We start from the raw sequence: 16,060 nt of genomic DNA on the forward strand, positions 1-16,060 counted from the left end.
CCTTCCTACTAATCTATGATATTGGCCTGGATCATCAATTTGATCACCTTCTTTTGATGATAATCCATGTTGTTGAGAAAGAGAAACTCTAGCTAGCTTACATCCCATCATTCCTATTTCATCAAGTATGTCAAGTACATACTTGCGTTGATTAAGAACAATTTCAGAAGTTAACCGAGCTACTTCCAAACCAAGAAAATATTTGAGCTTGCCAAGGTGTTTGATATGAAAACAAATGCTAAGATAACTTTTGATTTCTTGGCATTTACTCAAATCATTACCTACAAGAATCATATCATCAACATAAACTAAGATAGCAATAAAGGAGCTACCATGTTGAAAAGTAAAGAGAGAGTGATCTGCCTCTGATCGAGTGAAACCAAATTGAAGCAAAGAGGATGACAACTTCTCAAACCACTGACGAGAAGCTTGTTTCAAACCATAAAAAGATTTATGCAGTGGAACACTCGATTATCTCCAGATTTAAGATATCCAGAAGGTGGAACCATGTAAACTTCTTCATGTAGATCTCCATACAGAAATGCATTGGTAACATCAAGCTGAAAAAGATTTCAATCTTTAACAGCTGCCATAGCTATGAGACATTGAACTGTAGCAAGTTTAACTATTGGTGCAAAAGTCTATATAATCAAGGCCTTCAACCTGGGTATATCCTTTTACCACAAGTCGAGCTTTATATCTTTCAATACTTCCATCTGCCTTATGTTTGATCTTAAAAACCCCCTTGGAACCTATTGGTTTCTTACCCTAAGGCAAAGATTCCAAAGTCCAGGTATTATTCTCTTCAAGAGCAGCAATTTCTACGGCTATAGCTTCACACCACCTGGGATCCTTGATTGCTTGTGAATAGGATTTGGGGTCACAATAAGCACTAAAAGAAGCTATGTAAGAATGATATGAAGGAGTGAATTTATTGTAAGAAACAAAATTAATAATGGGATAGGCTGAACCAGAAGGGATTGATTGAGAACTGGGATATGTTGACTTTACCACTCTAGAAAATTTGCATTCATAATCCTCCAAGTATCTGGGAGAGGATGGCAATCGCGTGGTGGACATTGTAGCTGTGAAGGTATGAGTTCAGCTCGTGAGGAATCATGCCCATTTGTTGAGTCAACATGAATAGATGGTGAGTCATGATTCGAAGACTATGGTTGATCATGGTATGGTAAAATAGGCTGATTGTCGATAACAGGCATTGGTATAAGTGTGGTAGTGACAGGATCACGAGTTTGCCACTTTTGAGATGCAAAAGGAAAGACATTCTCATACAATATAACATCACGAGAAATAAATATTTGCGGACTCTCAAGATCATATACTTTATAGCCCTTGATACCTTGTGGATAACCAACAAATATACACTTGCGTGACCTAGAAGCAAACTTATCTTTTATTTGGTGATGTGCATAACAAAGACAATCAAAAGTATGCAAATGTGAATAATTTTGAGGTTTAGAAAATAGTAATTCATAAAGGCTTTTCTTAGACAAAATTTTTTTGATGGCATTCAATTAATCAAATATGCAACAGTCAGGAGACATTCCCCCCAAAAAGCAATAGGGAAATCGGATTGAAAACAAAGTGCCTGAGCAACTTCTAAAAGGTGTCTATGTTTGCGTTCAACAATGCCAATTGTGGCATGTTAACACAGGAAGTTTGATTGAAGATCCCATGGTCTTGAAAGAAAATTTTCATGGGACCTGTCGTTGGTTCAAGTGCATTGTCAGAACGAATGGTTTTGACAGTGAAGTCAAAATGATTTTTGATCATGTTATAAAATTCAATGAAGCATTGACATGTCTGATTTGTGTTTCCATATACATACCCAAGTTGCTTATGAGAAATCATCAACAAGAGTTACCGTAAAGCAGTTTTGTATGGTCCCAAATATCACAATGAATAAGAGAAAAGGGTCTACTTGATTTATTAAAACTTAGAGGAAACATATTTCTTGTTTGCTTTGCACGATGGCAAATGTCACAGCACTTATTAAAATCTCTAAAAGATAAATTAGGAATTTGAGAAATCAAAGACAATGTATCAAAAAAAACATGACTTAAAAGCTGACGCCATAAATTAGGTGAAGAAATGGTAGCTGCAATAAGAGGAATGCAAACTTTCTTGAAGTGATATGAGCCATCTTTCATCTTACCCATTCCACTCAGCCTACAAAAGGTGGGAAAGAATGTCACAGCACAATGATAATCTCTTGTTAACTTGCTAATAGAAGCTATGTTACAATGGAAAGATAGTATGTAAAGAACATTATTATGTAGAACAAAACTGGACATTAAAGCTTTCCCAAGGGATTGAACTGGAATTAAATTACCATTAGGTAAGAGAACAGGCAAACTAGGATTGCAATCTTGTGAATCAAACAGAAGAGTTTTAGAAAAGATAATGTGCTCCGAAGCTCCACTGTCTAAAATCCAATCAGAATTTTCATTGGAAGAGGTAACCTTGCAAACAAAGTTAACTGTGGAAGACTTGGGAATAGATAGGAGGGACATGAACTGATCATGTTGTTCCTGTGTCCACCGTGATAAGAGATGATTCATGGGTTCCAGTGGATGGAGAAAGAGAACCCGAGGAGGCGTTGTTAGCCGTTGCATCAGAAATCGTGCATCCTTTCAAAGATCTCCCCCGGACCTCCAATGTACAGCATAGCCAATAAGTTCAAAACATATTTCTTTTCGATGACCCAACTTACCACAATTATCACACTTGGGCCGTAGTCCTCCAGATTTCGTAGAAACTTGCTTATTGCTACGAGAATTCTTCACAATAAAGGCAGCTACGTCAGTCATAGCGGATCGATTGGCAACCAAGTTTTGTTGCTTAATTCTCCTCTCGAGATACCAATGCATATGCCTTATTAAGGCTAGGGAGGGGTTCAGTGTTGAGAATTTGAGATCGCACCACTCCATAACAATCATCAAGTCCCATAAGGAGCCGATGGACCTTCTCATTGTCTCGCTCAATGATAAATCTTTTGCCACTCCACATGAGCATTGAGGCACAACAGAGTATGTAGCAAGCTCTTCCCAAAAACCTTTCAACTTTGTATAGTAAGCAGCAATGCTTATTGTTTTTTGACTGCAAAGCACGATCTCTCTCTTGAGTTCATGAATAGCGGAGCATTGCCTTGGGAGAACCTCTCTTCTAAATCAAGCCACATTACTCTTGCATTCTCAAAGTAAGCTACACTATCATGTAGCTCAGGAGCCAAGGAATTAAAAAGCCAAGATATAACCATGGCATTACACTCATCCATGACTCAAGATCAGAGCTGTTATCAGAAGGTTGTCCAAGACTTCCAGAGATAAAAGCATACTTGTTATTGGCATGCAATGCATTGATCATAGCCAGCCGCCAAGTGGGATAATTTGGTTCACCTTTGAGCAAACAAGACACCAAAAATTATTCCAGGATTATCAGAAGATGTCAGATTATAAGGTGAAGTGGCATCTTGACTCTGATGCAGATGAGAAGTAGAAGAGCTCGAGTTTTCCATAATTATGCAGCAAACTGGATTTAAAAGGCTGAAAATTAAAGAGAAAAACAAGCCTAATATTACGTTAGAATAGTGATCCAACCAGCAAAGCACCACGATCTGGGGCAAACTCCCTGACATCGCCGATTGCCGTCAGCCGCTACAAGAGAACGGAGACATCCATCGGTCGGAGGATTGGGAATCTCGCAGCGATCATAGCAGTTCAGCCGGAGGAGGAGCAGCCGCGCATCTGGAAGGCAGCGTGGTCGTATGCCCTCATGGCTCGATGGCGATGTCGAAGGAGAGGAGCAGCGCGGATCTAGAAGGCAGCGTGGTCGTACGCTCTCATGGCTTCGATGGCGATGTCGAAGGAGAGGAGCAGCTGTGCTTCTGGGGATCTCCACCGCACCCCGCGGTACCTCCGTGACTCCGTCCACTCGAGCTCGACCTTCCGGTCTGGGGAAAGGGAGATGGTGAGCGACGGGCGACGATTGGAGAGAGATGAGACCAGATCCCGCCGAAGTGATGGACAGATTTGAGGAGAGGAATCGGATCGAAGAGGAGGACGGGTTGGAACAAAAAAAAAAAAAAAAGGTTTTAGAGTCAAAACTTCCCTTAGCTACTCTCTCTCTCCCCCTCCTGCTCTGATACCATGTAAAGAATTAAAGAAAATATTTCCTCGTACTACACAATTTTATTATACAATCTTATCAACATAACGTTCGATAAGAAACACGTCAGGCCTTTAACACTCTTTAAGAAAGAAGCATTGGTAGGTATGGATGAAAAGTGTGAGTCCATTTCTTGAGTTGAAATAACGATAGAAGAAAATTCTTTAATGTATATGAACCCATCCTCCTCGTTACTCTGTTCCATCGCACATGCCAAAATCTTGTGACCTACAATTACCTGTACGTATTCCTCAAAAGACACTTTCCAGAACAGACAATGATATGGTTGGTCAAGTTATGTGGTGTAAAATTACCGGTTGGACCAGATCCACAGTTTCAGAAGTAGATCAGTTCTACCATAAAGGAATATTTATAAAAATCCCTATGTTACTCCCTTTTTCTCAGTTTGATTATCAGATAGATCAGGTCCAATGAACTAGTCCAATAGTCACTCGCCATGTTATCTCCTCGTACTAAAACAATTCAAGATCAAATAAGGAATGCCTGTTATCCACCATATATCTGCACCAGAATTTGAACTGGGTCCATGTAATAATTTCCACCTTCCCCTCATGTTTCTTTGTTGTTCTTGTTTGTGCGTCCCCTGAGCCTTTTCCGAATATTTTTAACCCTTAAGCTGGCACTTTGGTAATGGGGTAGATTCGAAAGCAATTTATATACGAGTCTCACCCTTTTGTTTTCTATGAGAACAATGGTTCAAGTTTCTTGGTCAGACGAGTGCGTGTGGGTCATATCAAGCATTGTCACGTGTGCAACCTTGAAGCATCCCCGATCATCCATAAAACAGGCTTTGACTAATTAGTTGATAGATTTTGGAGTATGGCAAGGATGAAGAGCTACTTCGAGGGAACCTTTGATTAATTAGTTGATTGTTTAGGGAGATCATCCATTTTTAAAGAATGAAAATGGGTCGGATAATATGCATCTGAATTTATTTTTGTATTCAAATCTATTTATATATGGATAGATATTTAAGCACCTGACTAATATCTCTATATATATCTATATCTATTATAAAAAAATAATTATAGATATGAATAGATAATTATCCTGTCCACATCTGAATATTCTATTCTACTTGTAAGCTTATTTAATTTTATATAGTACTCATAATTTTTTTTTAAAAATATAATTAATCATATAAATATATTATTAATTTAATTTATCACCTATTTAGTAATATTTTAGATTTTATGGTCATAAAATTTTATTATCAAACTTATATCTGCACCTATACTTATACTTCTGATATTTAATTTATATCTATATCTACTTAAAATAAATATAGATACAATTTATATCTAATTAACATCTATATCCGTATTCATCCAACAAAATAAATATGAATATGGATATTTCAATATTTTCGATTTCAGCCTCAGCTATTTCACTGACATTTATTTAACTTCGAATGCACCCGGTTCAAAAATGTTGGACAATTGCAAAAGAAAACTAGTTAATGGCAGCGCCAATTGGTTTAACTCGTCGCATCCATATAAACTATTATATACGGAAGATTCTGATGCTTGAAAGAAACCGACCAAGCTCATGAAAAGGAACGGAATCTGTTTGGTTCCGTTACCGTCAGCCCGTAAATCTTCCTATGAAAAAAAAAAGGACTGCTAATATAAACAAAATGATCACGATTTAAACCCAAAAACCCATTTAGCAGTTGAACCACACAGCTCCCAGACGATATTATCATTTGCTAGAAATAAGTACAACTAATCAATATAGAAAGCTAAGAAATGCTGAAGCTTAGCTTGAAGTTATATGAAGCTTAAATATCAAGCTCATGCTCTGCTCAGTTTAACAAGTTAAGCCAGCCTTTTCCAAGTTAAATCAAAGAACTCTAAAATATTGTAAATTTTCAATAAATCATTATAACATTGCAGGAAGTTTTATGCAAATTCCTGCAGTAGGAAGTTCTGCCAAGCGGGTTCACATTATCTTTATCATACCTTTACTCAGTTATACTTTTTTTGATGCAAAATCACTGATCAAATATACATGTTTTGATTAATTTAGCGGTTTCTATTACAATTCTGATCTCTGACTCTTCTGTTTGTGGAAAAATGGCTAGCAGGCAATCCAACATAACCTCTCATCATCTTCATTCTTGCAAACTTAGTTTTGCAGTCCCACACCCTTCAGTGCGAGCAGCGCAGCTCCATATGCAGCCTCCGTCTGCGATGCTCGATGTACTGGCAAGCCAAGCACCCTTTCCCGTATTTTAATCCAGACCTGATTTTTTGCTCCTCCTCCTGCAGTAAACACTTCTTCTACTTCAGTTGCCCCAAGCTCCTTTAGTAATTTGTAGCCCTTGGCCTGAGTCCCATCCATATGCACATTCTATGTATCACTGATGTTATAAAGATTAAGACTTATAAGAAGAAAATGAATCCCCATACCTCAATACGTGCAATGGATTCTAGAATGCCATGTAAATATTCAACTTCACTCTCTGGGCGTGGATGCAACCTGAAGAAGACAGGACAAGATTCATTTCGCAGCACTCACAACCAGCCAAATGATAGGATCTGGTTTAATGAAAATTATTAAATATTATTAAAACAATTATATGTTCATAAGTTAAAACTTGCAAATTTTGAAACCAGATTTCTGTTTGGTGAAGAAATTTTAAGAGCTCTCCGTGCTTACAGGCACAATTAACAAAGAGGGCATAGTTTTGATTCAAATATACGAGAACACAATCATTGTTATTTTATTTCTTTTTAAGTTCTTTTAATGGTAAAGGAAAATTTTCGTATGATAGACTCCAATAGTTTTGTTCTTACATTTATTGCTGAGTGTAAAACCAGAGAAAAATATTTTTGTATCTTCGGCACACTACATCGGTACATCTTTCATGGGATGGAACAACTTTTAACAGCATTGTCCAACAAACATGTCAACAAGAAAATAGACTGGTTCCATCAGTTTGCTAATAACTGACATGCTAGAGAATGTGGTACATTCAAATCATGGAGATCTTTTTAGGCCTTGAATTTACTTCCTTATTTGCGCCAAACCATCCTTATGCAGGCCATGCAATCTTCTCATTATTTTTACAATTCTATATGATGTTGCTTAAGAGACTTCAGTCCCTATTCATTTGTTACATTTGTATTACTCTATATGTTCCATTAATTTTCTTATATAGGAATTATAATTTCTGATTAAGTGGCTTAGACGTACAGAAGAAAAGCATTTATTAAGCTAAGAGGTGTCATGTACAACTTCATGATATTTTATGTAGTTGTAATACCTAATTTTACACAAGGCCTTCATAACTGAAGTCAGAACTAACATCCTAATTTCATTTCTCGTTCAAGAAATATGCCATATGAGATGCCCACTAGATCCGCATGAACAATGTGGAGGGTCAACATTACCCAGATAGTTAATCATCAAAAAGAGGCTCAAAATATGAAATGAACCCCAGATTTTCAAACATGTTAATGCACATCCTGCAAGTGACAAGATTTTTGATCAAAGGGCAAACAGAACTAAATAGGAAGAAAATGACAAAGGAAGGTTTATAAACCAAAAATCAAAATTTGGAACTAGGTTTGTTGCTTGTGGATCTGTTGATCTGTTCACAATCAGCTAGCTAGCCAAAAAAGCAAGTATGCAGAAGCTCACAGGTTTGACAATGCTTTTTATTTTCTATTTCGAGCAGTAGATAACATGAAGGTGAAACTAAGCAAATGATGGTCAGCGGAAACACTCAGTTCAGATTAACTGGTAACTAGAGAAGCATGTCCACTATCACATTGTAAATGATTGCTGTTTCTTTTGGCAGGACAAATGAAAAGAGAAACATCCCTCTGACCTGGGCATCATATTTGGATCTGCAACAGGAAACCTCTCACCGGTTGCTGGTAGAGGGTAGTAGTCAAGAGGAGAAGGTACCAAGGGATCAATTTGACTACTCAAAACTTCTAACTGGCCATTGGTGAAGATCTGTCTAAGAACAGCCCCTCCAGTATTTGAGGCACCACCGACAAGCCATTTATCATCCAGGCGATGGCTATACACACCAAATCGTGCATCCTCAATCCGAGAAGTGCTAAGGAGTTTAATGGCAAGTGTTGAACCCAAGGATGTAACCTGACAAAAGTTAGAAAGAAATCCAAATAATATACAGCAGTAGATACTCTTAGCACTTCCTTTAGCAAGTGGGTAAAGCAGCTGCTTTAGGAACTCACAGCCCTCCCTGGTTGTGTAGCACGTGCTGCAAGAAATGCTGCTATGCTATCTGTTGTTCCAGTACAGACAACACAGCCCTTTGGAAAACCTGGGATGAAGAGTTTTTTAACTTATGTAACTCACAAAACTGCATATATGCTGTGTGATTACCCAATGCCACAAAAAAAGAATTTAATACTCGAGAACATTTATACAAGTGATAGAAATATCAAACACACCCGAATATCCAACCTGCTTTCCAAAGCTTTTGACCACATCCCTGATCTTCCCTTTCTTGGGCAATTACAGAATCAACATAAATCACCTAAATTAGTCGTGTTCTTGACCATTGCAAGTTTGCAACTCATAAGCTTGATTTATTTTTCCGGGCATCCAACCTTCCTACCTATGCCACAAGTATGCCTCCAAAAAACCTTCCAGATTCATCTCAAATGCACTGTCCTTTCAGTCGAGCTCTAATTCACATGACAGATATATGTATAGTTATCTTAAATCTTCACTTCACTCGACTAGCTTATCGAGTATAAACAACATTATATGAGCGGCTTGTCCATTTTATCATGCTAATTTGAATGGATGAAGGTTTTTCCATTTATTATATCCCTTTCTTCAGTCATACCACATAAAATAATTACTTCAAGCCTTCAAGGTATATCTTGTCTGTGAATTGTGCATTACTATTAATGAAGCTTCTTCCACTTAGTTACACAATTTAGCCCAATTATTGTAGTTCATGCTTAGCACTTAGTCCCAGTTCTAGTCTCATTCCAACCCTCTGTTAATGCTCTTTTATTATTCACCTGTTGCTACAATTGTTTCAGTGTTTGCTCATATCTTTCCAAATTCAACTTGAAAACTATTATCTCATCTTTATCATGTCTCTAAACAAATAAATAACCATAAACCAAGGCACTAAAGAGATCTCCTTGGTTTATTCTAGTTCCATTGTGAAAATGTTTCATCTGCATTGCCAATTATATTTAAAGGATCAATAAGTTTCCTTTACCCAAAAATCACGATTAAAAGTTTATATTTCCTATTTATTAGCACCTTTGCTTGTATTTTCTGAAGTACTTGTTGATTGCTATGTATAACTATGTTTTAAGTCTCGATACTAGATACTGTATGTCTGTATCAGTACCTTACCACTATAGGTCCATATGGTACACCCCCATACTAACACATGGTAATGCTGCTATGCTGTCAGAGTCAATGCAGCATCTATACCATGTGTCGTTACGGGAGTATATAGAACCCCTGTATTGTAACAGTATGATATAAGGTTGCTAAGGCATGCCTCATATCGGCCACTGTGGATTGGTACTTGAAACCATGATGTATAATAAGATGCTGCAAGACAATGGTCCTTCATTTAAAATTTTGCAATTGTATGAGATGGTTATGAGCATTTAAAGACAAGTAGGATATGATTTGCAGTGCAGATTCAAGTTTCAGATCTGTGTTCAACTTTAAAATATCAGCACATTTTTGGTTTACAGAATCCTTTGACAACTACCACAGAAGTAAATTAACTTTATATGAACAACCACAAATGATGCTTAAAATGTAGTTAGATCCACGAAAATGTTATCAATGTTCTATTTTGTAAGCTCATGACAAAATTTTGCAGCATGATTAATAAAGACTTTAAATAGTAATATGAAAAAAGAAAATCAAATGCTCCTTAAATAAAGCTATCTATTTTATAATGGAGTAAACAGTTTTCTCTAATCACCATGGTGAACTATATGCAGGTCTAAATCCAAGATTAAGAGAGAGAAATCATCCTCAACCCAATGCAATAGAGAATTATGCTAACTAATTCAGTTTCAAACAATGGAATTAAAACCAGATTTTCATGTAAAAGTTGCACATACCAAATCGCAGTCTGATATCTTCTTTTATGCAACCAATAGGACTTCCCGGTGCTTTAACAGAAGGCAACAAATAAAAAAATGGCTGAGCAAGCAACCAACTTGGATAGGAATCGGTCTCTGGATTATATCCGACCTGTAACAGAATAAGAAGTTAGGGATATATGCTTGTAATTCTGGCATCAATCATATGGAATTCATAATTTACTTAACTAATGATTAGAAAAGAAAAAAAGCTGAGATAGTTTCTCTTCATCTAATAGAACAGTGATGAACTATTTAAGCTGCCTATCTATTCATGGAAAATTGCCACTACTTCAGCTTAATGTATGTACATATGTGATCGGAACAACAATACTCTCTGGAAGTAAACTATTTAACAAAGACTAGATGGCATTACTTTGCTACATATGGTCAAGAAAACATGTACATGGTAGTGACAGATCAAGACACAAAATAATACCTTCAAAGCATTATTGTAGTCAGAAATGCCAAATTTCCCATGTAAAAGCCACAATAGCCAGTCTGATTGGTGCATTAGTACAGCAGAGCCTTTGTTTGAATTGTTTGAATTCCACCATGACACTAATTTACATAGGGTGGATGACCCAGAGCACACAGTGTGGTTTTCTGGGGCAATGGATGTAACAATTGGCAAAGCATCCGGGAGACTTTCATTATAGAGAAATGGTCTGCATAATAGCTCCCCAGTGTTGCTGTCGTTAAAAATTTGAATTCATATTCAGGTAAGTACCATCTGCCAAAACACCCATGGACTGATAGAAATGCAGGTAACAAAATCTGGGAGAGAGCGCAAAAGGAGAAATCCACCTGTCAATTATAAGGGTTGTTGCAGAAGTCCCATCAATAGATATGGAAGCAATATACCGACAAAGACCGACAGGGATATCTTCAAGAAGAGAGAATAGTGTTTCTCTCCAGGAGCTTGCCCAATTTAAGGTGTTGCCAACCTGCCTAGTAAAAGAAATGCAATGTTATGAGATTATTGAGAGATGAACAGCATAGAAACCTAAGTTACAAAGCTTAAAGTGATTCTCAGGAAAGAAGAAACCGCACCAAGGAAATCAAGCAAAAGGGCCTTTTAATTGGAGACGTTCTGAGCAAATAGACATTTTTGTTAAGAATATGATGAAATAGAGATGCAACAGGTTGGTGTGTGGCAAATCCCACAAAGATTTGGTCTTAGATCCTATTAGAATTACGAGATCCAAACCTAGACATAGAAACCAATACCAATAGAAGCATAGAAACTAGAGCTCAAGTTTTCTTTCTGAGTTCAAATCTGAATTCTTGTCAGCCTTTCATGTATTTCTTTCAGAAAGGAGAGATATGAATCAGCATACAATATGCTTTCAGATGTGAATTTCACGTCCACACTTGATTCTACAGATATTTCTGATTCAAGAACTACTATTGGAATTTGATGCTCTGACAGATATCTTCTGGTAATTGGTAATAACAAACTACCACCACCTTTTTGTCAAGGAAGAAAATTTAATAAAGGCATTAGAAGTTTACACAAGGGCTGTCATTTATGGACGTTCGTTGTGGCTGATCAAACCACACGACAATTAAATGGAAATAGATTCTGCTAACAATAGCAACCATCTAAGATATAATACATAGCTTATATGAGAGGCTTTCTACAATCACAACAGCTTCAGGGGGGAATTACACTTGGCTCAGTTCTAGAACTAAGAGATGCTGCTTACACAATGATCTAAGAAAGAGAAGCATTTGGAGCCATAGCATTCACAATGGCGATAGCATAAATCAGGGAACCTGAACTACTGAGATGGTGATATGACTAAGAGCAGGAGATAGAAAGCTCACAAATTCTACTTGTTTTAGGTATATCTGAAGAATTATGTCATCTCACAATGGAACTTGTGAAGGATAGTTGCATATTGTAAATTGCAAATGCAGACAACACTTAAAGCATTCAGGGTAACATGACCAGCCAAAGTACAATCCTCTATTTTATCCGCATACTTTCTTCAAGTGTGACCAAAATGCAATGTGCTGTTAACTGGATCTGACCAGAATACAATGGACCAAAATGCAGTCTGGGTACAAACACTGACATGGGAGTTGTTAGTCCATGTTGCATGGCTGTTGAATCAGCTGTGTCAGTGCTTTCAGCACCCTTAGACCAGATTCCTTCAGGTCCAAAGACAGCATTCCAGCATACCTCTATGAGATCTATGAAAAGATGTAAGGCACAGGATGGCACAGCCCAAGCACCACACATGCAGGCAGGCAACATCCCTCCAAAGAGACGCTCAAGAGACATCAAAGGCACATTGCCCCTCTGGAGTTCAAAAGCACAATAAGGCACATCTTTGTGCCAATTAATGACATCCATCGATCCCTTGATGCTTGGGCTTGTTTTGAAACATGATCTTATTTACTATATCTTCTCAGATGTTATGCAGTGCCATTCATGAGTCTTCAGATTCTTTGAAAACCCTCTTGAACATGAAAATCCTACCACAAAGAGTCTATAAGATGATAATCACTTACTTTGTATCATCCGTGTCCCAAAACTTCATTTAGCTACTTCTCTAATGCAATCCTCCATCTTGCTCCACTTCGCATCTGGTAAAGTTCGACTTTCACTTCATCTTTACATTGAATTCTTTTACAGGGATGCCACAACCGTCTCAATTAGGCCACAATGCCTTTTGGCTATACCACTTGGATGAAATTCTTCCATGTTAAACACATAATTTCAAAATAAAAATTCTAATTGAACTTCAAGGATCCAAATATCTCCTAATATTTTTCCTTAAAATTTTGAGATGGTGAGAGCAGTGTCTTGATACCTTAGGTGTTGGAATTCAGTATTATAGCTTTAAAAAATTGGAAAGAGGACAAACCATGAAATGTTAACTATGATAATAGGTTCATTTATTTAGTCATTTTCCAAGGTGGAAAGCAATAATTCTGAAGCAACTTAAAGAGTACAGCAGTGTACCTCAGCAATTTAAATCTTCCCTCATCTCAGTAGAGAACTGAACTAACAAAAAAGATGATAAAACAAACACGGGTCCAGTAATTCCAATAAACAAGATTAAGAAACCCCATATGCATGTAGGGCTGTCCCTAAGACCTCTTGCCCTAGATCCAACAGGGATCCAGTCCAGACCCATAGAACTGTTAAGTAGATATGGTTCAAAATTAAGACCCATAAAACTTTTTAGATCCTGACTGGCACCTACCAAAAGCATACTCAACCTGGACACAAATGGTCATTAATGGATTATTTTGAGGACATGAACGAAATCTAGCTCATTAAACAATGGTCCCTCCTTGGGACCTGGACCTAGATCTGATCCTACCCAAACCATACATAATGAGCATCAAGCAGGGTAAGGGTTTCAATGTACCTGGACCCACACTGTAGCCTGACAGGTGTTCTAATTTTCTCCTACAAGAACCAAGTCTCATTCTTGAATCATTTGTGTTTGGCAACCCCCCGCCAAACACAAAAAAAAAGAGAGGGTCCTTGTCCAAGTTGGGAGGTAGCCAGACTCAACCCGACCTGGCAACACTCCTATATACATGAAGTTGATATAATAAGATTTCAAAATCTTTAGAACAACATTAAATGTGAAAAAAAAGAACTTGTAAATAAAATAAATATGATATTTCAAGAAAGGACTCACATCAGGATCCAATATGATCTAAAGTGGGAATAAAGGGAAAAAGAAATTTCTGCAATGTAAACTTAAGTAAGATTGAAGATGTAAATAATGCATGATAAGATGAAAATTATCATGATGAGGCTTCTCTTACAGGTATAAACCAAATGGATATTACATATTAGTTGCTAAACTGAATCTTACAAGTGGTTGTGGATAGGTTCTTTTTATTTCAGAACGAATGGTTCCTTGTTTATCTATAAGAACATATCGAGCACCAGATGTACCAAAGTCTATCCCAAGGTAAAGTTGCTTGCTTCCTTGAAGATCACCATCTGCATAATCCTGGCTACCCTCAAAACTAGACATCTTTACACTTGATTTTGCTAAAGAAATACATCTTCTTCTTGATGAGAAGCATCCTGGCACCAATTAGCAGAGAACATGTGATTATACTGCAGAAAAGTAGATTCCAGAGTAATATCATCAAAAAAAGTATACTCCAAAATAATTCATTCAGAAAAAAGTACATTCCAAAATAATCAAATTGTATAATACAAGAAACCAATATGGTTGGTGGTGTCAACAGTTTATATAACCTTATCAGGAATATATTTCGATCAGAAAAAACTGTACCATGAAGCAATGGCATACGTTTGAAACCATTTTTCTTTCTTTCTTTCTTTTTTCCACCACGAGTCATGCACATTAAAATGTTCCATCGTGCAAGATACAGTTAGCATTAAAATGGCCTTTTATTGTGTTATTAGCGCATATTCATGCTTTATGCTGCCACTTGCGTATCATTTTATTCTTTGCATGACTCCGGACAAAAATCAAATTACTTATTTACTCATCCTTCTGCCATTGCTTCTAAATCCTTATTACTTCATGCAAAGTTCGAAACCATTAATTCCTGATACTCGGGTTATGTGAATCCCATAATTTTTTTTCATAGCAAAAAAACCAAGTGACTTTGGAATCCGAGTTGTTTTCCCTAACATTATTAGCATTCTTCCCCGTCCCCTCCTTTGCTAAAGTTAGAGGCAATACCAATCCATAAAATTCGACGACTAAACAAACTTTTTCTTAAGCACAGAGAGGGACATAAGAGAGGAGGGTGTTACCAAGTCTGGAATGAGCGCCCGGGCACGGCGTTGAAGGGTGCGCGAGAGTAAGCATGCCTGAAGTCCAGTCGGAGGGCACAGGAACCAGCTTTCTTATGGCGCCAGGATGGGAGCACACCGGATAAGGAAGGAGATGAGAGCCCCTTATCATTCCCCCATCTTTATAACAATACATAATCCACAATACTCTATGGATGGCTATGATCTAGAATCTGATGAACTTTTTTATTGTCTATATGTATAAGTAAATCACCGTCTTGTTAGCACCGATATCGTGGGTGCTAACATAGTGGTGCAAGAATATTAACATTACTCTTTTATCATTCCCATTACAACCGAAGCTACTTTGCATCACAATATTTTGATTTCACAGTACATTTCTCAAGGGTGGAAATGGATGTAGGGAAAGAGCTGATGCCTATATGCTTTCGCTGGTCTTATGAATTATATATATATATATACATATAGATAGATAGGAATGGTGCAATTCATGTGAGATGGTATGTGGTGTCATTTCTTCTCACTGCTTCCAAGCACTTAGGTCAGACCCTCAATCTCAAATCAATCTGAATGGATGCTAGTCGTCAATGTTTTATATAATCTCATTATCATGCACGCTCTTTAAATCTACACTTCTAATTTTTGAGCCTCTGAGATTAGCCCCACGTTCTTTCAAGAATATTTTATTTTTTAATTATTTTAAATATATTCATATAAAAATTATATGAACGATCTATTTTCATCAAAAAATAATAATAAAAAAAATCTATCCAAATAGAAATATCATCATCTTTTTTTTCTTGAGTTGTTCTCTACATTTCTTCGTTAATCGAACAACACTAATTCCTTCCATTCCTGTTGAAAGGGAACAAGTGAGAAGAGTATATCAACTAAATGAGAACTAATAAATTTTATATAAGGGATCACGACACGATCTATTGCATTTCTTCTCATGCGATTGTAGCCATTTTCC

At 37.0% G+C, this 16,060-nt stretch overlaps 1 protein-coding gene across 6 annotated transcripts; it reads right to left on the reverse strand.

Moving 5' to 3' along the window:
- Positions 1–6,069: 6,069 nt before the first annotated feature.
- Positions 6,070–15,253, reverse strand: LOC105043208 (D-ribulose kinase). 6 transcript variants are annotated; one of them, XM_010920668.4, is made up of 9 exons: positions 15,088–15,253; positions 14,165–14,382; positions 11,127–11,266; positions 10,759–11,011; positions 10,299–10,431; positions 8,421–8,509; positions 8,045–8,322; positions 6,621–6,690; positions 6,070–6,473 (listed from the first exon to the last, which is right to left on the reverse strand). In XM_010920668.4, the coding sequence occupies exons 1-9, from the start codon at positions 15,236–15,238 to the stop codon at positions 6,360–6,362; spliced, it is 1,446 nt and encodes a 481-aa protein (XP_010918970.3). In that variant the 5' UTR covers positions 15,239–15,253; the 3' UTR covers positions 6,070–6,359. The 6 variants fall into 6 exon arrangements, with proteins under 6 accessions (XP_010918970.3, XP_010918969.3, XP_010918972.1 ...); XM_010920667.4 differs by having other exon boundaries at positions 6,070–6,537; XM_010920670.4 differs by having other exon boundaries at positions 6,070–6,537; positions 14,165–14,415; positions 15,088–15,245.
- Positions 15,254–16,060: the final 807 nt, after the last annotated feature.

The sequence above is a fragment of the Elaeis guineensis genome, chromosome 4 (genome assembly GCF_000442705.2).
Source record: "Elaeis guineensis isolate ETL-2024a chromosome 4, EG11, whole genome shotgun sequence".
NCBI classification, from domain to species: domain Eukaryota; kingdom Viridiplantae; phylum Streptophyta; class Magnoliopsida; order Arecales; family Arecaceae; genus Elaeis; species Elaeis guineensis.

Coding starts and splice junctions, on each gene's coding strand:
- LOC105043208 (XM_010920667.4), bottom strand. CDS start 15,238: ATGATAAGGGGCTCTCATCTCCTTCCTTATCCGGTGTGCTCCCATCCT. Junction 8,510..10,298: donor AGATATCAGACTGCGATTTG/GTATGTGCAACT, acceptor TCTTCATCCCAG/GTTTTCCAAAGGGCTGTGTT. Junction 6,691..8,044: donor GATCCAAATATGATGCCCAG/GTCAGAGGGATG, acceptor TGTCTTCTTCAG/GTTGCATCCACGCCCAGAGA.